The following is a 24,444-nucleotide window of genomic DNA, read 5'->3' on the forward strand; positions in this document are numbered from 1 at the left end:
TATCCTGTTCAAAATGTTAAACATATCGTTTTCGGGGCAATTCCTCTGTTACCCTGGTAAATGGTAAATCCATTTCCCAGGAAATTCCTCAATTATCCTGGTAAAAATGTGAAATATATCGTTTTCGAGCAATTCCTCTATTACCCTGGTAAATGGTAAAACCGTTTCCACGGAAATTCCTCAATTATACCCTGTTAAATGGTCAAAATATCATTTGAGCGGTAATTCCTCTGTTACCCTGTTATATGGTAATATACCGTTTCCACGTAAATTCCACAATAAATCCGTTAAATGTTAAAAATATCGTTTTCGCGGCCATTCCTCTGTTACCCTGGTGAATGGTAATATACCGTTTCCACGGAAACTCCTCAATTACCGTGGTAAAGGGTAAAATACCATTTCAACGGATATTCCTCAATTGCCATGGTAAATGGTAAAAATATCGTTTCCACCAAATTACTCAATTACCGTGGAAAAGGGTAAAATGTTAAGACAGCGCAACTCCCCTACTACACCAGCACTTTGTGGATATCATTGTAGGGAAATAACAACAGAAACATTAAAAAAACAAAATAATAACCAACCAGAAAATCCGGAACTTTCACGCCCTTCGTAAAGTTATTATTGGTGTGTCGTCGTTTTGCTATTTTATGCATTTTTCCAGTTGGACTAATTTAGATATTTCTACGAAGGAAATATATTCCAAAATTCCAAAGGAGATAATTGAAGTTATAATTCACGACATTATGAATTTAAACCATTACGTTTTGAACTTTTTACACATGCACATTCAGACATTTTGAGCTATTTTAAATTTAATCCTTAAGATTTGGAACTTGCATCGTGAGATACTGAACTGTTTTGAACTTGCATCGTGAGATACTGAACTGTTTTGAACTTTCATCGTGAGATACTTAACTCTTTTGAACTTGCATCGTGAGATACTGAACTGTTTTGAACTTGCATCATGAGATACTGAACTGTTTTGAACTTGCATCGTGAAATACTGAACTGTTTTGAACTTGCATCGTGAAATACTGAACTGTTTTGAACTTGCATCATGAGATACTGAACTGTTTTGAACTTGCATCGTGAAATACTGAACTGTTTTGAACTTGCATCATGAGATATGAAACTATTTTGAACTTGCATTGTGAGATTTGAAACTATTTTTAACTTAAATCTATATATCCATATATTCAGTTTTCTGTACTATTTTTTACTTACATCCAGACATTTTGAGCTATTTTAAACTTAAATCCCAACGTATTGAACTATTTTAAACTTAAATCCCAAAGTATTGAACTATTTTAAACTTAAATCCCAAAGTATTGAACTATTTTAAACTTAAATCCCAAAGTATTGAACTATTTTAAACTTAAATCCCAAACTATTGAACTATTTTAAACTTAAACCTCAAGGTATTGTATTATTTTAAATTTAAACCTCAATGTTTTGAACTATTTTAAATTTGAGCCTCAAGGTTTTGAACTATTTTAAATTTAAGCCTCAAGGTATTGTAATATTTTAAATTTAAACCTCAAGGTATTGAACTATTTTAAATTTAAAGTTCAAAGTTTTGTCCAACTTTAACAAAACATATGGATATTTAAGAAATATTTTCATATTCTGACCGACATGAATATTCGAAAGTAATGAAAGAATACCTTGAGTATGTAGGTCATAATCGCAATTTCTAATATCGGAATAAGAGGTCATAAATCGGGGGACATTTATCATGGCGGGAAAAGGCGTTCTAATTACAAGTGAAAAAGCCCAATGATGACATGAACATTATTTCAAAGAGCACCAAATGAAATATTAATTATAGTTCTCTGGAGATTCCGATTGCCTTTTTGCTTGAGCCCCAGACCAAACGAACGAGCTGTCGCGCTTAGAAGCTATTTTCCAAATAATTTCCCCTTTGAGGTTTTCTAATTAATTTTCAAATTAACACTGGTATTACACTTACCTTCTGTAACTTTGTAATTAGTTTTAAAGCATTATCTTCATTTAAGCGTTTGTTTATTTGGATTAAAAAAAAATTGGGCCTCGTTCTTTATTCCTGATGAATTTAATTAAAACTGGCCATAAACTGAAATATAAATTATTGTTAATTAAATTTAATTATTACAACCAAGAACCCATAGACGTACTAAGAACACGTAATCATAGCTTTAGCCCGTCGTGGAGCCTCCTAATCTATATTTTCAAAATAAGCCCCGCCTTTTCATATTTTCCGCCTGTAGTAACTTAAGTAACCAAAAAAATAAGCGGTCTAAGAACTACTTAAACTAACTAAAAACCTACTTAAAAACCACTTAAAACCAACTCTAATTTCGCTTAATGGAGGACACTTAAAGCCAACTTAGAGCCAACTGGAAACCAACTTAAAAATAATATGTAATTTTCTGTATATGTAAGGGTTCACGCCTTCTTCTTAGATGTAACAATAGTGGAAGAAGACTCAATAACTCCGCCTCTTTCAAAATTTCCTTTCCTCTGTTCTTGGTACGTCTATGGGTTCTTGTTACTACTTTTGTTTGCTACGAAATGGTTGTTTTCTGAACACAATGAAACTATCACAATAGTTACGAACAGAGATATTTCTTGAAATTCACTTCCACTCGGTGCAGCGTTACCATGGGGATGGAGGGGGAGAATGTGGAACTAATAGAGTTTTCCATTTGATTGCTCGAGATTCGCTCCGAATCTGTCTCTGACGTCATAGATCTCGCCCCAATCGACTGGAGTAAAATCGCAAATGGAACATATTCCCGCGCTTTGTTGTTTTTCGTCTGCTAGTAATTTGAATTGGTCTGCCATTTTGCCAAAAAATCTAAAAGGAACGCGCGAAAATTTTCTCCGATCTCGATCTCAATCCGTTGATCTGTCGAAATCAACAGATCGGTTTTGGGCGATCTCGGAGTACCCGAGAGCGCGAAATGGAACACGCGAAACTTTATCGGAGCGTCTAGTTTGTCAGAATTGCAATGATCAGAATTTTTAATTCTGAGATACTAGACACTTCTTCTGACCGGAAATAGAATCATTGGTTTTTGACCATTCTGAGCCAAATTGGCGGGGTATAGTGCCGCTGATATTGATGTGACACTATACGATCCCGAAACAGATAGTAATTATATTTAACGTGTAAAACAGTGCGAATACGAAAAAATGGTGAATGGTAAGTAATATTTCGTCATTATTGGTCATTGATTTTTAATGTCTAACACTTATTTTTAGTACCTACTCGTTTAAAATTGTGCTCTAGAGCAAAGGCTTAACAGAAATACGTGCTTTATGTTTTGATTTTTAGATGAATTTTATGCGGCAAAGAATTCTTAGTAAAACTTATAGGAAACGAGTCTGTTTCGAATCTTACGCTAAGAATGTTTCTGACTCCGAAAAAAATCTTTTTATCAGAACACAGTATGACAAACTAGACGCACCCTGGGCTATAACCTTTCGCTCGCTTTCCCATTGTCAGAATTTATAGCCCGGTGTACCTAGCAACAGGGGCCATACCACCGGAGGCCTATGATCATAGCGTCCTACGCCAGCGTCCCCAAGCCCGGACAGGTGACAAATCCAGCATGGGTAGTAGTACCCTACTACTGATAGTCGCACCTTCGACGCAAGCCACTCAACCCAGCAGAAGGTGCAGCAATCGGTGGACCATTTCCCACTTCGCACACAGCAGTGGGATTAAGAGTGGATGCTGTAGTAACTCCAGTCGACACGCTACCTACGTAGGTAAAGAGTCAAACCCTTTGGAGAGAGCTCCTAAAGGGGAACGACGGGCACACAGCGGTCCACATAACCCGGCACAGCTGGCACCGGAGATCCCGGTGTGCCCCAAAATACCGCGAAACAGGACCACCGTGCCCTCATACGGAGACCCGCCCCCCCCCCCCCCCCAGTTTCCTGCCCAAACCTGACCGAAGTCCAAGGTGAAGATAGGACCATTTGATCAAAGCTAACATCTCCCAGTGCGCCACCGCCCTTATGGGTTACAAGAGCCGGACCCCGACTCCCGGGTAAAGCCACCAGTTATTGCACACTCTAACCCATTTAGATTGAAATAGCCAAACCCCGCTAGTATACGTACAAGGAGACATCCCGAGGTATTTCTCCCCGATTTCTTTCAAACTCGGGGGTTGAAAAGTTTCAATGGCCATTCATTTTGCCATGGCAACCAAATACGTAAAATAGCATGGCAAAATCACGGATTGTAAGGGTTCCCCCCTTTGAAATTTTAAAACAATTAAAATTTTGACATAACAATTAACAATAAAATAAAAATAAAATAAAATTTTGTAAAATCGATAAAAATGGGTAAATTCAATAAAATTTCGGTAAAATCGTAAGGGTTTACAATATTTCATTTCAGACATCGAATCAAACCACCATAAGCTAGATTAATATTATAACGTCTGATAAAAGTAACGTCTATCGTTGTAAATATTAAATTTGAAAGACTAGAGCTAATGGATAAATATCGACTACGGTGGTCCCTTTACATAAAGCGACATTTTGTCAGAATCGAGCGAAAAAAATCCCGTGATCGAAATTTTAAAATTATTTTAGGAGAGTTTTCTTATTTTATCATCTTGTATCGAAGTGCTAAACGTTTCTCATTTACCCTCAACGCCAGAAAGGTTTTTGCGGAAACACATTTACCCTTTTGAAACAGAAACTCGATAATAAAAATATTTCTCAAATACTGTAATTAAACGATGATTTACTATACTAGGTTTTAATATACCCATAGACATTTGTGGTTTACTGGTGTATGCTGGCCAAATAAGAGTGTTGAAATGCGTATGCCCATTGGCGATTTCAAATATTTCATCGAGAGGGTAATTAAAAATGTATGTAGTTTTGCAAATCAGGTGTGTCGAATTTCGAAACTATTTATCGACGCTCGTTTTAGCCTAAGTAACATAATAACGATAAGTATGGCACTTCCTAATTATTTTAATTGTTCACTTTCTTACGTAAAGGGTAAAAGCATAAGTGTATAATATTGTTACATAAGTGTGACACTTTCTATTCTTCACATGCAAAAGTTTATCTGAGAGCTATTCACAAGACAGACGGCATTAGGGGCTTCGTCACACGTAGCCTTTGACAGCGCCTCGCTTGGGGGAGATTTTCTTCTTGTGATGACGTCACTCCGTTACTAGCTCTCAGTAAAATATTCCCCAAAGTGATAAACTTATGGAACAATATTATAGACTTATGGTAAAAGGTATAGTGAATATTTTGTGACGTCATCTTAGATTACCCTCATGCCGTTGGACACTCAGTGCATAACTAAACCTTGATAACTCTGAAAATCAGTTTGATGATATTTTTGGGCGTAATTGCCATACTAATTATGTTTCTTATGGTAAAAGGAATAGTGGGTATTTACTTGACGTCATTTTTCACAAGAATGGAATAAAAATTTACAGATTTAGTGCCAAAACAAATTCTAAAACACTATTTTAAGACATTTTGTGTGTAAAAACTATAAACAAATGTTCGACTCAGTCAAAATTCTACATAATAAGAACAAGATGTCACGGACATTTAAGTATACACAATTCCACCGATGTATTAACTATATTTTAAATATTAAATTTTAATTTGAACAAATTTCCAATCATTAACTTAATAAACCCAAGAGGAATTTTATCGAAAAAGATTTTTCGAGTTACCTGGTTTTGGAAATAAGGTAGCGAAACGTGAACACTTTGATTAAAATTACTTTTTATACAAACCGAATTTTTCGAATTACTTGGTTTTGGAAATAAGGTAGCGAAACGCAGACACATTAATTTAAATTAATTTTTAGATAAACCGAATTTATCGAGTTACCTGGTTTTGGAAATAAGGTAGCGAAACGCAGACACATTAATTTAAATTAATTTTTAGATAAACCGAATTTCTCGAGTTACCTGGTTTTGGAAATAAGGTAGCGAAACGCAAACACTTTAATAATAATAATAATCAGCTAGGCTAATACCCAAGGCACCACCTTAGGTAGCGACACGCGAACGGGTTAGATGGCGCCGGTATCAATTGGCACGAAATTCAAATACGACAATATTGCGTACGCGGGCTGTGGGGTCCCGCGAATTGGCCAGAAATCTTACTTTCTAAATGCAATCGAAAACTTAGTTCAGTGATAACCATACTAACTAAAAATGTAAAATTCAACCAAGTCGCTCTTAATTTTAAAAAAAGAAGTAGAATTTAAGCCAAAAATCGTAAAAAACCACTAAAATTATTAACTTATTTGGCTCCGATTTCAAACATTTATAAAGGGCTACCGAGGGCATTATATATGCTTTCGATTGACATATCACTGACCCATATAGAACTAATGGTTGAAAAGGTATGTGGAATACAACATCGGCGGCATCGGCTATACTGATTGTGGATAATTTCAAAATGTCAAAGATTCAGACTGTTGGCGCCATCTGGTAAGGATTCTGAAAGTATCTGTTTCTGTATTTTCGTGGTGTTTATGGTCTGAAGACCTCGCTGTCATATGCATCAATATTAAAATTATTTGAAAAAATTCCCTAGTCAAATATTTGATATATGTGGACGTGTGATGAAGAATAGCAATTTGTGAACGAAACAAAATTAATATTGTTTAATTATTAATGAAAAATGAGTTGTAAAAACGGTTTAGATTCACACTGTAATTTATTTGAAATGCAACGCTTTTTGACCATACACAGTCAACCGATATTTATAAACTTAAGTAAATTGAATTCCACATAACAACATTTTTATTTTCCTTAAGGGAATATAACCAGACTTATTATATGTAGATTTCCAATGGTTCCAATATTGAATTTCAGTTAGTGTCTCCCCTAACGTCAAGTGACTTCTCAAAACACGTGATATGTAGCTCCAACCTCAAAATTCAAACGGTTTTATAGTCCCTTAAAGGGTAGTAGAAAATAAATAAAAAAAATCGTCTGCTAAGACGTGTTACAGCTGGTTTTTAACAATCACCAGTTACGTCAATTTTCTGTTAAACCTAGTGGCAGAAACGTTCACGACAAACCAACTCAAAACCGCACACTTTGACAATTGTTAAATACAGTTTTTATCAGAATAGCGTAAGGTAAATGGACGGGATTGGCTTTATTTGTTAAATATGTAGTAACTTAAAATGTGTTCAGAACACATTTAAATTATTTAAAGGGAATATAACCTGCAAAGCAATCTTTACGGAAGACCCCTTCAATTTTTCAAATGTCCCTGTACAGTGGCGCCAAACATTTTTAAAGCCGAAGGCAAGAGCGGCCAGAGCTGCAAGCGTTGGTGTTCCACACCAAATACCTGAGGTTATATTCCCTTTAAGTCGCACTTTTGCCATCGTTCTCGATATGTAAAAACTGATGTTGGTATATATATTTGTTACCTTCAATTTGCCCTGTGGCATTGTGGTCCCTGCCGTCAGGTTTTAGGGGCGTCTTGAGGCGGCTAACCTTCGTAGTTTTTGACCGCGGGACCAATAACCGGTGACCGCAAGACCGAAACCCCTGACCTCGCGCTGTCAAGAGACGCTGGTATTCAGGCGCTGTCTAGAAAGAGACACGGGAGTATGCCTCACTAGTTGCTGCATGGCACGACCTTCGACCCTTTTCTCTTGCGTTCGTTCTCTTTTCTCAGCCCCCCCCCCCCCCGTCCTTCTCTATCTGTGTTACGCAGACACCTTTGCCCGGACCACAGAGTTCTTTCGGAGAAACTCCAAATATTGTGTACAAAAACGCTTTATCATAATTACATCTTACACTAATCAAAGAAAACAAATATATGTTAATATTGCAAGATATGATATTTGGCACTATTAAATGTTTGCAATTTAAAAAAAATGCCTATTTACTATTTAAAAATAATTTAATTTGCATATTTAAAGTATAGTGTATGTTAGAGACATGAATAGATGTTTCTATTCGCGACCGAAACGAGTCTAGGTGGCGTAACGGCGCTAGCTTCTCCGAGGTAGCACATAATATGATCTAGCATTTTCTACAGTCAAATTAAAATGTCATAAATAATAATACTTGCATTTTAATATAAAGTCAAATTTACGAATAATGATGAGGAAAAACTAACATCGTGCTCTGCTTTAGCCGCTACCTATCTAGGTTTCAATGGCTAACAGGGCCGGATTAAGACTTTATGGTGCCCTAGGCCCAAGTTAATTTTGGTGCCCCCTTTCAATAGTTAGCGAAGCGTGCTAGGCGCTTCCTCAATTTAAAATTGAGAAATGGAAGGAAAATGCATTTTGCTGCCAGATTTAGTATGTCGTCAGGGGCTAGACGGCAGTCCGTCAGAGAATGTGACAATCTAATGTTTTTGGTTCATAGGGGAGGACGCATTTACTAAAATTACTCCGGAAAATATTTTGTGAAAAGCAAATGATTAAATTTTGTACTTTTATTTTTTTTCGATCCCTCTTGGTGCCCCTTGTAGGCTTGGTACCCTAGGCCCAGGCCTATTCGGCCTATTGGTTAATCCGGCCCTGATGGCTAACCAAAGCGTAGCAATAGTTTTCGGTCGCGAATAAAATCAAATGAACAAAAAGTAAAAAATACTTTTACAAGTCTACATTTAGTGGCGAGGAATATAGGTTTTACTGGCGCGTGTGCGAAGAATATACAAATGAAGCTGTGTCTTGAGACGTAAGAGCAACATATTATATATTTTTACTTTTTATTCGTTTTATTTTACAGAAACATCTATTAAAAGACGAGGTTTTGAAACGTGAACGATCTTACTCACTCAATACAGCGCGATACACCCCATCTGGAGGCAGAATCCGTCACTAAATATTCACAGAGTACCCCTTAAGTTACTTATTTAGTTATTTTCCTCCCTAGGGGCGGTTATCTTAACCCGGCTTCACAAGTCACTTGGACATAAGCTTAGCAAATTATTATTAGATATGACATTTCTACGTTACTCTTAAAAATAATTTCAGTAACTCTTTCAAATAAATGACAAATCTATGCAAAATAATTGGTTACGGTACCCCTTTTTTTTTACCCGGCTATACTACACCAAAGTTGGCCGTGACTACACCAACCAGAACTATGCCCAAGAGAGAATAGGGGCTTAAATAAAACATCTTCAAGGAAATCGCCAAGAAGTAATATATCCGAGAGCCAGGACCTAGTTGCAAGGTACTGCTTATTGAAATAATGGACGCTTTTCACCTATAAACAGAACGTAGCATTTTTGCTTTAAGCCTTAATATTAAAAAAAAACTACCTGCTTAAAATTGAACACTGGTTGCATACCGTATAGGTGAAAAGTTTCCATTATTTATACAACAGTAACTTTCCGGTCCTTGTTCTCGGAACTATTACTTCTTGGCGATTTCCTTTCAAGAAGATGTTTTATTGAAACGTCTATTGGAGCATCTTTCATTTGTCTATGATTGGAGTAAGAGGCTACTCTACCTACCCAACCTCGAAACCTCAAAATAGGCGTAAAGTACCACCAGACTTTTATGATTTACATATTACTAGGCCATAAAAATGATACATGTACATTCGCGGGCTTGACGGAATTTAAATTAGGTGCAGGCTGCGGATGTGTACTGTATTATGCACTAATTAATAAATATTTTTTCGTCTGTAATTCTTTTAGAAAACTCACTCCAAAACTCATTTTGAAAAATCAGTCTTGAGCCTGTAAAGGTACGTTTTAAGCCAATACACCGTTTGGTATCCTCTATGGTACAGATATCATTGCAGACTGGCCCGGAATTATGACGTACAGACCGCGTTGCCACAAAATTTTAAGATTCAAATTCCCTGACCATTTTAAGAGATTTTCCCTGACTTTTTAGGGCCAAAATTTTTAACAGAAGTTAAAGTAGTAGTTGCACGAATCCCAAACGCAATATATATATCTATGAATGTAGGTTCTATTTAAAGCGCTGAATGTCTTATTTCGAAATATGCAACTTACAAATTAAAATTCCGCCGCTAAGTTTTTTATTTTTGAGTTCGAAACTGACTTTTTTCGCCCCACCGAAATAAAGAAAGTTTGCACTTTTAGAGCACGAGCATAATTTCCGAACCCTTGACGTCACGGCTTTAGAGTGGAGTCTGAATCTTACTACTGTCATGGAAGGATATGGAAGTTGACTATTTTCTCCCGAACTAGAAGTTTTCAACCTATTGAATATGAGCGGCGCGCGTAATATTTTGCTTCAATCCTCAATATCAGAATTCTCATTTTCACTCTCACCAAAGGTTGAATAAAAGCTTTCATTTTCACTTTCAATCTCCAATACAATCAATTATATCGTAGACGAAAAGTTTCGCTTCCTTAAAAAGCCTAATATTTGGGCCTAAAAAGTTGACTTTTCAAAACACGCGCCGTTAGCTCGCGACAGAAAAACCACTTAAAAATTTCCTCTGTGGGAGCTAGGGGTGTTGTGTTTGTTGCTCCTAGGTGGGAGGCTTTAGGAGAAACTAAAATCCATATCGGAAATGTATTGAAGTACTAGAACCAATCATACGTATCCCACCTCCTGACGTCAGCGGCCGAAAATTGATTAAATAATTCCCGAAAACCACTTCGACTTCTAATTGGTATAATAAATTAACGGTTCTACCAATTTTTATGAAATTTTCAGTACTGATTTATTGAAATCGGCTCTATCTTTTGAACCAAAAATATAAAAAATTTTGATTTTACGCGCAACTACCACGTTAATAAATTTAAATTGCAATGTTTTTGTAGCCAAACTTTCCACGAAATAAATGATAATTATAGAATTTGTCATAAATCTAGAGTAAAAATACTTACAAAAAGTGTCTAGATAAAATTGAATTCCCTGACTTTTAGGCCCATTTTTAAATTTCCCGTTTTTTCCCTGACGTGTGGCAACCCTATACAGAAAATTAATAATTCTGGTGAAACGTCCCCTCACATGTTAGCTTTCCCGTATTATTTCCTTCTCAGTGATTTAGTGAACACCATATAAACCTTTGATAAGCAACTGCTCGCTACATTAGATAACCAGACAACAAGTCAATCAAGTGGAAATAATACTCAAATTATTTTTACATTAGACTGACGCATTACTTAATTTTTAATGTTGCTTAAACCGCTTTAACAATCGTTTTAGTATATTGAAATAGCAGGGTTGCCAGTTTTTTCACAATCAAATTCCGACTTTTCCACGAATTCCAGGTAACGTGGCACCTGGCAACCATGTTCAGTTGTTATAGGCTACGTTCAGCGGACTCCAATGGCTGCGTTCAACAACTCTAAAAAAGCTCAGCGCTGAGCTCAACGGTCAGCGGTTTTTTGCATAGAAATTGGATTGGGTGGGGACGTACCAGCTAGAAGGCTGCCATCAGAGTGGAATCGCGATAGTCGCGCCATCTCATAGAAACAATTTAAAGTAAATAAGTAAATATGGTCACGTGGAATAACATAAAACAGATCGTAAGCAACTTATTAAAAACTTTTTTTATTTATCTGACATTATATTAAGTTATTTAGACAACTTTAGGAAAATCATAAAAATCTCAAAAATCTATTATATCTACCGTGTCACCCTTAAATTCCCACGTTAACTTTGCACAATCATTGTAAGTCTGAAATACCACAAATCATCACAGTTAATAACTAAATTTTAATTATTTTAGTGTGGTTTAGAATATGCCTACATGAGATTCCAAAATCTTGGTTTCACCTAGGAGCAACAAACACAACACCCCACACAAGGAGAACGCAACCCGTCAAAAGTCGTGGATCTTCTTGTGTACGTTTTTCATTGGCTAGACGCATTAGCGCCTGCTGCCGTCGGAAGGGGTAAATTCTGAAATTGTCTCCCACCCCCCGCCCGTAAAACGTTCAGCGTAAAGGCTCGTGACGTTCGTCCAATGAAATTCGTACACAACCCTTCGTTAGCGTGTTTAAAGGCTAGCGGCGTTCTCCTTGTGTTTGTTGCTCCTAGCTTTCAGTGTCTTTTAAACTATCATCAGTATTAGCATATGTAACATAATTACTCATAAGTATGCCTCTGTATAACATTTCCATTGAAAAAAATTCAATGAGACCTTGTTTCACGCGGAACATACATTAAGCGGACCCAAAATGTAAAAATGCTTAAAATCCTTGCGCTATTGAAAAGGTTACCATGGAAATGAAATCATGTGATCGCGAGGCACGAACTAAACTTGACATGGGCAAAGCCAGAAACGCGCGAGGAATTTTCACTAACTTCCATTTCCCATCAGAAAAGTTGATGACGCGAATTTCGTCACGGCGTTGTAAGTGAACGAAAATGCTTTTATGGCATACTTATGAGTGATTATGTAACATATGGTATTAGTCAAGTCAAATTGAGTGGTTTCCGGTAGTTACCGTAGTTCACTTTTTCCGTAAGTTTTCTGAAATAACCTCGGATAAATAGGGAAACTAAATTACAATTACCAAAATCAATAAATTGGCATACTCTAGAAGATGTAAATATGCTTTGTTCTGGAATAGATATTTTTGGGAGCTCTTTCAAATTCTTGTTTTAATAAAGAATTATTCATATTTCAGTTAGTTTTTTATTTCAGAATGTATAGGGTAATTTTTACTTACTTGCTTTCAAATGGTGCCTTCCATTTTGAAAGTAAATTTCATCCGGCAGAAAATGTTTACTACACACAAAGTCATATGAAGTAGGATTAATTGAAGATGGAGTCCAATTTTCGCGATTTACCGCTAAAACCCATTTCCTAGTAATTCAGGATTTCTCAGAGGAAATCTTAGTGTAAAAAAATCTCTTATTCCGAGATTATTATAAAATATTTACTATAATATTACATACTTATGAAATGATATTTTATTTCTTTCCCAGATCTCTCTTTACAATGTGAAAAAGGGCAGTTTGTAACCATTTTTGCGGATATGCTTTTAGACGCAAAAGTTTAAACACGAAAAGACCGCCGCCGCGCACGACGTGATGCGCAGTGGATCGCCTTTTTTTATCCCTCTTCGAAATTCGCGTCGTAGCCATGGTGACAATGTTTAATGCGTTTGTCAGCCTTCTTAGCTCGCCTGTTTCCTTTGGGATTGGCGGAAAGGGCAGTGCTTCTAGTCTAATTTCTATTTCTATGGTTTTTTGACGTCACGTTGATCATCGTATACTCAGCGGAAACATCGGCTGAGCGAGATGGTTTTTCCGTTGCTCATCGGTATCGTGACGTCATTCGACAAAGTTAAAGGAGGGGTAGCAGACGATATTTTGTTCGTTAAGTCAGCGAACTCGTACAACAACTTTTAGATTTTTGTGACGTAGCGTTGATTAAAAGAACTCAACGATAACTCGACGGATTTTCTCCATTGATAGTTGTTGAACGCAGCCAATGATTGAAAACTAAAAAACACGTTTTTCTCAAAATGTTTATAAAGTGGAGCTATAGCCATCTATACTAGCATTGAAGAACTAGAAGTGAAGAGCACATTGTGAAAAACTAAATGAAAAGAGACTTAAAACGGTTTTAAAATTCACAATTTATTTATTTAAAAATCCAACGTTTCGGAGGAACTCTTCCTCCTTCTTCAGGGATTTTTACTGTCAGACTTGTAAAAATCCCTGAAGAAGGAGGAAGAGTTCCTCTGAAACGTTGTATTTTTAAATAAATAAATTGTGAATTTTAAAACCGTTTTAAGTCTCTTCATTGAAGAACTAAATTTCGGAGGTAATTTTGAAAACAACGTAGGTAATATTACACAACTCGTAAATTTTATAAACTTTATTAAAGACTTTTACAGCTTCTCTCAGAAAAATAATATGGAGCTGATCATATAAGGTTGGAGCGATAAAATAATACCCAAAGAGTGGAATTATTTTTAAATAGTTATATTTTTCTATTAGTATAATTTAGCGGCTGCAGTTCTCAATAACTTAAAAATTACGTGTAGGATTCAAACTATACTGGCCAGAAGACTCTTTAGCTTGTAGGAATTAATTTTTTAAGGATTTGGCAAATGCCACATTTAAGTTTACAACTTTAATAACGCTCTCCACAAAATAAATTTGTACTTCAAATTAGGAATAAATGAAAATAATACTATAGTGAGTTAGGAAATTTTAAATATTGGTAATAAGTGTAGTTCTCAAAATTCGAGATATCACATGACTTGCATTTTTTTTTAAACATTATGGAATCCCAAATTATTGTTTATAAAAAAGCCTAGATATTTCTCAATTTAAACTATTACCCCAATTTCATCGTATTTGCCGCTTTTTGCGAGGATATTTTAGAAGGTTGAATATTGTAAGAGCTTTTCTCAAAGCATTCCAGCATTGCCTTTCGAACTTCCTCCGTTAACTGCGGAACATGTTCCGATTGCAAACCAGTAGTAGTGATTGGTGGCATAATTGTCATTGTCACTTCACCTATTAAGAATTTTATATTTGAAATATAAAAACATTAATACGGGGAGTAACAGGGTTGTGGATTTTTTATCAAAAACATTTAATTTGATTTTGCAACATACTGTGCTATTTTCTCTTGAATAATAACAATAAATATAAGCCCAGTGGTAATGAAGGGTTCGTACAAAATTTTCAGATTCAAAATCCCTGATTTATCTAAGTTATCCCTGACCTTTTTTAGTAATATTCCTGGTAATTTTTCATAGGTAAAATACAAAGAATTATTTTTAAATATCACAACCTTAATTATATTTCATAACAGCGCACTGAGAATGTCTCTCTCCTCTCTTGGGAAAAGGTGCCAGACATAAGCGCCCAAGAGTAGATACCCAACTTTCCTTTGCAATGCAAAGTTTGTTGACTAATAAAATCCCTGACTATTATTTAAATCACTGGCTTTTTACGATGTTATTTAAATCCCTGCCTTTTTACAATATCATTTAAATCAATGACTTTTTACGATATCATTTAAATCCCAGATTTATCCCAGACTTTTTTTACGATATTATTCAAATCCCTGACTTTTTTCCCTAATTTGAGAATCCCCAACTTATCCAGGTTCCGTACGAACCCTGTAATGCAAACTGAAATTTATTTACAACTTATGATTTTTGATTGAAATCGGACAACCCTGGGAGGGAATATATGGATGTGAGGCACAGAGCTGACTGGAATTACAGAACCATACCAAGCTCGCAATAGCAAGCCATGCATTGCAAAACCTCCCAAATTGCAATAAAAATTGCGTTTCTGTTAGCAAGTGTTTCACCAAACATTACCTTGAGTGGAAATTTTCAACTGTTTAAAAATAAACGAGGGGGTTTGTGAAACATTTATTACACAAACAAGAAATAAGATCACAAATCAAAACTGAGTAACAATCGGCAATATTGCAAAATAAACACCAAGAAGGTAAAGCAATAGCTTCTGAGAAAAATTGGCGAATCTTCTACTCACCACCCTCAAATATTTTCTTTTCAACGGAGTAGAACGAAGAATATGATGAAATTACAACCGGAACAATTGGAATCTGAAATGATGTAAAATTGCAAATTGTACATCATTCGAAATAAAAGTAATATTGTATCAAAATTAGGTGACCAATTCAGCACAATTAGGTGAGTTGATGCATAAAAAGTGATAATTTTCTTTTCGAATTTGCTGTAGCACCATTCAGCTATTTAAACTGGATGGTGACTCTAGCTTCGTTAAATTAAGAAATGGCCCATACATACTTGCGCATTTACAGCCATATGAAACGCTCCTCTCTTAAAAGGCAACATAGAACCATTATCATTCCGTGTTCCTTCAGGAAAAATCCACATTTTGATCTTTAAAGAGAAACCAAAGAATTAGGCAATTTTTCTTCACTAATTTTTATTTCAGAATTTATTGTGAGAAACCGAGTTTTCAGAATTAACCATCCTAGTTAACCCAAGCAAAGGAATCACTAGTTTTCATGTACGAGCACTTTAGCACCGTTGAGAAAATATAATTTCAAAGCAGTGACTCTAAGTCTCGAATGAAAGACAAAATAACTCATAATTACCCCTTTTCTCGCGTTTTCTTGAACTTTCTTGTTGAGGATATCACGAGAGGCTGCAGTATCACATCTATTTATGAAGACTGCATCTGAAAGCCAGCACAAAAGGCCAAATGGACCAGTCCAGAATAATTCCTGTTTCATAACCGAAACAAACGGATGAAGTTTAGGATATATCACCATCATACCTAAAAAATGGACCAATCTAGCCTTAGTTAAAATTATTTTTTATGACTACTGTTGAAGAAAAAACATACCTTGTACATCCAGAGAGCTTTGATGATTGACAACGAAAATACAAGATCCATTGGGTATCAAGTCTAGATTTTTTATGACCCAATCTATGCCATACATCCATTGCATAAGGTTTCGAAATACCCATGAGCATGGTCTGTTTCAAATAAATTTTCATATAACTGATATATAAGCTTAATGAAATATGGTAAACCAGCGGTTCCCAACAGGTGTTCCGCGGGAGGGTCACAGGGGTTTTGAGAATTCGCAGCGCGGCCATATTTGTTAAGTAAATAAAATGAGTTGGGGTTCCGCCAGAATTAGGTGGATAATTTAGGGTTCCATAGCAAAAAATAATTGGGAACCACTGTGGTAAACAACGCATTAGATATTAAAAGCAAGGCTCATAAGTTTAAAGTGTGCTTAAATTTAAGTTAACTTGGAAATAAATATTTTTCAAGACTTTTTGGGTTTTATACATAATCTTATTAGTTAAATTTACCTTTAATTATATAATTCTATGAAAAAAAGAATAGCTACATAACCAAAGCTTAAGAACCATAGAACAAGAAAGTAGAAAGCATGGTAACCAAGGCTTAAGAACACAAAGAATATGAGCCCATGGGCCAATAAAAGGTTTCATTGGCACATGATAAGCCCATGTTGAGTTCTTGTACTTTCTTAACTCTGGGATCATGGACTAATTAATTAGTCCATGCTGGGATTAAAGTTAGGAGCACCGGAGTATAATATACCGCCTAAAATTTGGTAAAACGCTGCAAAGGCAAGCATTAATTACTTGGGATGAAAAATATTTTCTGAACGAACTGTTAAAGATAAGCTGAACATAAAACTTACAACGTGTTATTTGGAGTAAAAGGTGAGAAGAAAGCTGGAGGAAGAGAGACGGCGGGGGCGACAACAAGTGATATATAATACAACCCTACCCTTAGGTAGAATTTAGCAGTACTACTAAAGAAACTTATAACTATAAAAAACAAAATAAAACCACAAATCACTTCTAGCCAAGTTGCCATTCAACGAAAACTTGGTTTAGTACCCATTCACCACCCAAAAACTGTTAATATCATGCTTTAAAAACTTACTCTAAAAATAAAATACTTTCACAACGTGTTCAAAACTCTAATCCTCTTCCTTTGAGAAATTCACAAAAATGGCGGTGTACAGTAACCGATAAAATTATTATGCAAGAGTCTTTTACTTTCTAGAAAATAGAGGGCACCACTAGCGAGAGAAAAGGTCAAAACGTCGAGAAAACGATTGGTCGAAAATGATGTAAGGCAAAATTTAAACCAATAGGAAACCGAAATGTTTATTTCTTCAGTGATTTTTTAGAGAAATTGCGGAAATTAGGGATTTGGCCAAATATTTGACCTTTTATCTATCCCATTTTGTGGCTAATATATCTCATATTAAACACGTTATCTAGTTAATTTCTAAAAACAAAGCTTTCAACCCTCATAAATACAATAAAAAAATTGTTCCCCACAAAAACTGCTCTAGAAAACGCATTTCCTTATTAACCAATCAAATTAAATTTACTGTTAGCCTGTTAGGCGTTGTCAAGACAACAATTTTGTTTTCTCGCATCTCCCCCTGTAAGTGTACTTCAGTGCCAGACTGAGATGGATTGGGGACCGTACTACTCCTAGGTAGGACTAGGATTCCCTGTTGTTGACAGTATGAACGTATTTATACGTTTAATTTTATATTGTGATTAAATAAACATTATTCCGGGATCGGATTTTCAAACTTCAGAAATGATTAAGCTGTAAGTTCGCCTATTTATTTTTTAAATCTAAAAAAAAATTGGACGCCCCAGAATTTTCTCATATAAATCACCTAGATTTAGTTCACCAAACGTGATCATTAGACGTAAATTCGTTATTTGAAGTTTCCCACAATGAGCGCTGTTAAAAGCGGCTCGAATATCACTGAGACTTCAGGCTCAGTTTCTAAAAAGAAATCTGGAATTATGAGTGGGCGAAGCAAATCACGTAAAGATCATTCCAATTTGACAAGCGGAGACACTTCAACGGAGGAAGAATTACTCCTGAAGGAATTTATATCACCCGATGATGTTTTGCGACTGAACAAAGTGACTGAAAATTATTTATGTTCCCCTGATGCCAATATCTACGATATTGATTTCACTCGCTTCAAAATACGTGATTTGGAAACGGGCACCATTCTGTTCGAAATAGCGAAACCACCTCCACCAGAATTTGAAGATAATGAAGATGCTATTGAATCTGAACCCCAAGAAATTGACCCTAATGCAGGCCGATTCGTACGCTATCAATTCACCCCTCAATTTTTGAAATTAAAAACTGTCGGGGCTACTGTCGAGTTCACGGTTGGCGATAAACCAGTTAACAAATTTCGCATGATAGAACGCCATTTCTTTAGAGATAAACTCCTCAAAACCTTTGATTTTGAATTTGGTTTTTGCATTCCAAATAGCAAAAATACTTGCGAGCATATTTATGAGTTCCCTACTCTTAATTCTGCTACCGTTGAAGAAATGATCAAATTCCCTTTTGAAACCCGTTCGGACAGTTTTTATTTTGTTGATGATAAGTTAATTATGCATAACAAAGCCGACTATGCCTATAATGGGGGTCTTCAACAGTAAGTCCATCAAAGTCTTATAAAAAAAGTTAAATTCAACATCCAATCACCTCAATTGGAAAAAAAAAATTGCTCACTTTGTCAAAAAAATAAGAAAACCTGTTAATTGAATAATCTATTAAATTAAAAAAATATAAATTTGGATTGAAGGTAGCTATTATTAAAATCAACAGTACTCTAGTCTTATAAAATTTATATACGTAAATGTAGCCTTATTTACGACTTAAAAAAATACATGTAATGTGTGAAGTATTTGTAGGTTTTTGAAGCCAAAATTATTTAATTAGAAATTTAGAATCTTTTGTTTGTTGAAGATTTTAAAAACTAATGTTTGTTTACCTGGAAATATTTACACAGTGTGTGGAGTTTAATATTTCAAAGTTTATCAAATATAATTTTTTATTTTAAGATTTATTATTAGGAAAATACTAAATAGAAAATGCGTGATGGTGTCAACAAATTCATTAAAATAGTCATAAAAAATTATATTGCTAAATATTAATATGAAAAATTCCTATTGTAAATAACAGTAAAGTTTGATGCATAAAAATAAATTTAAATATAACATTATTTTGTGCTTATTCTTTGAAGGCCATTATTGTGACTATCGCAAAAGCTTTGGTATAAATAGACATTTGAAATTGTTCTCATTATTAAAATAGTATTATTATGAAAAAATTCAAATATTTGTTTTTCTATTCTCAAAATGGAGTTACACTAAAGAAATTAGTATGTGAGCACCAAATAAAGATGTTATTTGAAGTTTTTGCCTGATTATTTAAATGAATAATCTTATTTCAAAAATCAAAGTGAACGCAAAAGTACGCAGACAACCATATTGACAATATTGATAAGACACCCTTTCCAGTTATAATTCGAAAGTCTTCATAGGCACGCTGGCGCCATCTCTATTTTTTGTCACGTACCAAATCGTTTCCGGAATCCATTCTTGTTATACTCCCCCCCCCGTGTTTTTCTATCCCCGTTTGTAATCCTCCCTCCCTAGTACTGACGCTAGTGCCTTCTAAGAAATGCAACATTATTGTTCGCTTCGTGGAGACACTGGCGCCATCTCTGATTGGTATTCTGCTGTATTTTTCGTATGATGTATAAAAACTGAAAACGCATCTGAACTGAAATTTTTGAACTAGATTAAAATTTTAACTTTATAATTTGGTTTTTATTGTTTTTTTTTAATTTTCATTTTATATTTTAATTTTTTCTTGTGTAACAATGAGCTGTATAAATGATGCACTAAAAGCAAAGAGATACTGACCCTAACTAATTAGTTAATTAGTCCATACTTACGTAAACGTTGATCCTGTAGAATAATTATGTAAATAAGACATGATTTAAGATAAAATTACGGTAATTTTAATAATAGTAATAATTTGGAAATTGGATGAAATGATGATGTAAACGTGAAAATAATGACAATATTTACAAATCAACGCGTACTTGCCTAAATATTATATAAATAATTTTGTTAATTACACTTTGGTTTTAAAAGTGACAGTTACCGCGTCAATTTTATTGTTCGTTCGGATATTATCTTCTTCGATGGCCACCGCTAAATTGTTTCTGCTTTGACTTCCGGATTTAACTTCCGTGAACTTAGTTCGTGGAAACACTATTTTGTCTAGTGACAAAAATGGAGCTTCCGCGATGAGGTGGCCGAAAAATGACAGAAGTAGGGTAGCGGTGAAACACGCCAGAAAATCGTGTACCTGCACAGAAAATAAAGTCGTCAAACTTTGGCCACCTGTTGTAGGCTGTTTTAAGGTGCCATCACCAGTTGCCGTCTCCGATGGTAACGCGGTAGACAGCAGCGCGATAAACGGTTGCGTAGGACACGTAGGGATACTAACAATCTGCCCAAAACCTTATCTAAGGCTGGAACTGACTATAGCCTAATATATTTCCTTCAAAATGGAATTGACGCAAAATGCCAAGCCTTCGGAACTGCCACAATTGGCATAAGCTTCAATATAGAAATATCACTGTCTAAAACGAAATTTAAACAACGTCTAGATTCCTAGTTCCCTTGTCCATTTTGCTTGAAACATATTTTTAACCAGGTGTTACTGTCAGTAATATATTTTTTTGTACAGGAACAACATTTGCATTCAAAATTTACTTTTACCCGGAGTTATGTATAGTATATGTAATATGTTATATTTTTGTAGTAAGAGTACGTTATATACTCATGTAGTAAGAGTATGTTGAGTATGTTAAGCTATATACTTCTGTAGTAAGAATATGCTATTTACTTCTGTAGTAAGAATATGCTATATACTTCTGTAGTAAGAATATGCTATATACTTCTGTAGTAAGAATATGCTTTATACTTCTGTAATAAGAATATTCTACATACTTCTGTAGTAAGAATATGCTATATACTTCTGTAGTAAGAATATGTTATACACTTCTGTAGTAAGAATTGTTATACACTTCTGTAGTAAGAATATGTTATACACTTCTGTAGTAAGAATATGTTATACACTTCTGTAGTAAGAATATGTTATACACTTCTGTAGTAAGAATATGTTATACACTTCTGTAGTAAGAATATGTTATACACTTCTGTAGTAAGATTATGGTATTCCTGTATTAAGAGTATGTTATATACTCCTGTAGTAAGAGTATGCTATATACTTCTGCAGTAAGTTTATGTTATACACTTCTGTAGTAAGATTATATTATATACTTTTGTAGTGGGAGTATATTATATACTTCTGTAGTAAGAATTTGGCATATACTTCTGTAGTAAGAATTTGACATATACTTCTGTAGTAAGAATATGTTATATACTCGAGTAGTAAGAATATGTTATATACTCATGTAGTAAGATTATGTTATATACTTCTGTAGTAAGAGTATGATATATACTTCTCTAGTAAGAGTTTGTTATATACTTCTCTAGTAAGAGTATGTTATATACTTCTCTAGTAAGAGTATGATATATACTTCTCTAGTAAGAGTATGATATATACTTCTCTAGTAAGAGTATGATATATACTTCTGTAGTAAGAGTATGATATATACTTCTCTAGTAAGAGTATGTTATATACTTCTCTAGTAAGAGTATGTTATATACTTATGTAGTAAGAGTATGTTATAAACTTCTGATTCTAGGCAAAGCTGGCTATTATATACTTTATAACTATATAGGACGAAGTTTGGTAACTTTTCTAGGGAATCTTGGGTTATCGCACGACCGGTTTCATGTGTTTAAACGAAAATCGATACCAGATAAGAAAGTTAGCGACTGAGGCCGTTAAATACGTTAAGCAACCACTGGGGAACCAGTACACTTACAGCCTTATTCACGCGTTCTTCGTAAGGTTCACCAGATTTTACCCGTTAACACCCGAAGAAAATTACCTATTCTACTACAAAATGTGTCAATTTATATTAATTAAAATAAAAGTATGTAACATTAATTTTATCATTTTATTTAGTCAAAAAGGATGTGTACCGAAATTGTCAGATTTAAATATATCAGGGTTGTCTACAACCTTGAATATATGACGCTAAGCCTCGGTTAGAAAACCGACCGTTCTTCAAACCTTTTCCAACAAAATCGTTTGCGTTGCCAACACATTGTGAATATATTTTGTCGATTCACATGGAGTGCGTCTCTAGTTGACTGACAAAGTTGAATAGGACTTAATAATAGCATAAGTAACATAATAACAATAAGTATGACAATTAACGAAATTTTCAACCAAACTGATTTTCATAGTTATTGCGTAATCAAGATGTTGTCTAAAATACGCGAGACTTCCTCTAAGCCGAAATATCTGGTTTCCGATAGATAGGCGGAATATTAGTCTAAAATGATAAAAATTGAGGGATCTTAAAATTAATTTTGCGCGTGAAAATACGAAGCCATGTTAGGGTATAAAAGCAGGTAAATAAGCCTGCTATGCCTCACAATGTAAAGGCACTGTCACGCGCAAAAACGTAATTTTGAAATCGGTCAATTAAAAAAGATTTTCTCGGCGCCACGAGCTCATGTTTTTTTTATCACGCGTGATTCGCACGCGGGCTTCTAAACAAAGCCATAGCCCCTCGCGACTCCAGAACGTGCTCTCCGATATTAAACTTAAAGGCCTAGGTTTTCTTCTACCTGTCCCCCTTTAAATTAGGCCAACATGTTCAGCGGTTGGCCGACCACCAGGGTATTTGTGCTCCACTAAGTTAATTTAAAGGGGGACAGGCAGAAAAAAACCTAGGCCTTTAAATTTTTATCAAAAAGTAGTCATCCAAAACGGTAAGTCGCGAGTCCAAGTCACAGCTTGAAGAGAGTATCAGTGCCGAAAAAAGGTTCGGTTAGAAAATTAGCATTTAAGCAATAGGAAGTGTAATACTTATTAGTATTATGTTACTTATGATAATAGTAATCTGACAAATAAGCGCTTACCACTTCGAAATGACTGAGATAGAACCTCTGCCGTTTGACACTGTTACGGTACCATATAACTGGAAACTGGTACAAGTACATTGTGTAGCTGAGACGACCCAATGGCAAGAAACATTTCAGGGACAAAATGCTATTGATCGGACCTGGGGCAAAACAACGGAGGACAATTAGACAGGCATACGGGAGTTCGGCAATCAAATATTATCGATTGTTTACCCCCGAAGCCCCTGACGCATTCGTACAGCATCCAAACGGCGCCCAGGCTCCAGCCCGTCCTCAGAGTGGCTTGGCTAATGGCGCTGACGTAAATGCTCGGCAGGTATCCGTTGTTCCACCAGTATGTCCCGAATAAAGTGACGAACATCAAGAACAGAGATAAAGTCCACGCTGATAGTCGTTGCAACTGACCATAAATAATAACAGGAAACTATAGAGGTGTACACTTGGAATGTCTAAGGTTCCATTGGGACGGTGATACGAAAGTGCGTGGAGAAAAAGGCGGGGCTTAACTACGTCAAATGTAAGACGTAACACGACATTTCTAATTCATTGGCTCGAGGTTTGACGCGAAAAGAATGCGTCGTCATGGTAACAAATAGGCGATCTTCCCGCGCAAAATAGGCTTATAAAACAATGGATTTAAAAACCTCAATTTTTTATCATACTTAATATTTTGAAGTAATTATAATGTTCTTCGCGAAAGAAGTGTAGTGACAGTGGCGTAGCCAGAAATTCGTCAAGGGGGGGGGGGTCGAAGTACGTGAATGTTAAGAGGGGGTTGAGAAGGGGGTGGAAATTTAGTACAGTGAAAGGTAGGCCCAAGGGGGCGTCTGGACCCGGAAGCCCCCCCTTGTCTACGCCACTATGTAGTGATACCTAATTTCAGGTATTTGTATGGTTATAAGAGATAATCAGGTAAGCTAATAATATGATAACCATGCCTAGGCTTAATGACGAGTTTTCGTCGAATTAGGGTAGCGAGGCGCGAGAGTTTTTCTGGTGAGTTTTCCCGCTTTAAAACCCGCCCATTTTCTACGAGCTTCATCATGGCCGTAAAAATCTTCCTTAGACATTCCAAGTGTATACTACATAGGTTCCTGATAATAATAATAATCA

The 24,444-nt window shown here is 35.4% G+C and overlaps 3 protein-coding genes across 5 annotated transcripts in view; 1 reads left to right on the forward strand and 2 right to left on the reverse strand.

Moving 5' to 3' along the window:
- Nucleotides 1-13,772: 13,772 nt before the first annotated feature.
- On the reverse strand, nt 13,773-17,420 carry LOC149943922 (1-acyl-sn-glycerol-3-phosphate acyltransferase alpha-like). 3 transcript variants are annotated; one of them, XM_090174797.1, is made up of 7 exons: nt 17,357-17,420; nt 17,109-17,238; nt 16,274-16,407; nt 16,023-16,204; nt 15,709-15,804; nt 15,431-15,503; nt 13,773-14,434 (listed from the first exon to the last, which is right to left on the reverse strand). In XM_090174797.1, the coding sequence occupies exons 3-7, from the start codon at nt 16,377-16,379 to the stop codon at nt 14,253-14,255; spliced, it is 639 nt and encodes a 212-aa protein (XP_090030923.1). In that variant the 5' UTR covers nt 16,380-16,407; nt 17,109-17,238; nt 17,357-17,420; the 3' UTR covers nt 13,773-14,252. The 3 variants fall into 3 exon arrangements, with proteins under 3 accessions (XP_090030923.1, XP_090030924.1, XP_090030922.1); XM_090174798.1 differs by lacking the exon at nt 17,109-17,238 and having other exon boundaries at nt 17,357-17,412; XM_090174796.1 differs by having other exon boundaries at nt 17,109-17,409.
- A 370-nt stretch (nt 17,421-17,790) lies between these two features.
- On the forward strand, nt 17,791-19,636 carry unc-119 (unc-119 lipid binding chaperone). The gene is made up of 2 exons (XM_090175690.1): nt 17,791-18,042; nt 18,118-19,636. Exon 2 carries the CDS (start codon nt 18,175-18,177, stop codon nt 18,904-18,906), a length of 732 nt encoding a protein of 243 aa, XP_090031816.1. The 5' UTR covers nt 17,791-18,042; nt 18,118-18,174; the 3' UTR covers nt 18,907-19,636.
- Nucleotides 19,637-20,300: 664 nt separating this feature from the next.
- Nucleotides 20,301-24,444, reverse strand: part of LOC149943924 (nose resistant to fluoxetine protein 6-like) — a 29,556-nt gene continuing 25,412 nt past the window's right edge. The window contains exons 14-16 of the mRNA XM_090175285.1: nt 23,545-23,731; nt 23,329-23,471; nt 20,301-20,629 (exon numbers count right to left, since the gene is read on the reverse strand). Of these exons, the coding sequence (XP_090031411.1) occupies nt 20,393-20,629; nt 23,329-23,471; nt 23,545-23,731 (567 nt within the window). The 3' untranslated portion in view covers nt 20,301-20,392. The remainder of the gene's footprint in view (nt 20,630-23,328; nt 23,472-23,544; nt 23,732-24,444) is intronic.

This window comes from Leiobunum rupestre, chromosome 5 (assembly GCF_980474605.1).
Source record: "Leiobunum rupestre chromosome 5, qqLeiRupe1.1.hap1, whole genome shotgun sequence".
NCBI classification, from domain to species: domain Eukaryota; kingdom Metazoa; phylum Arthropoda; class Arachnida; order Opiliones; family Sclerosomatidae; genus Leiobunum; species Leiobunum rupestre.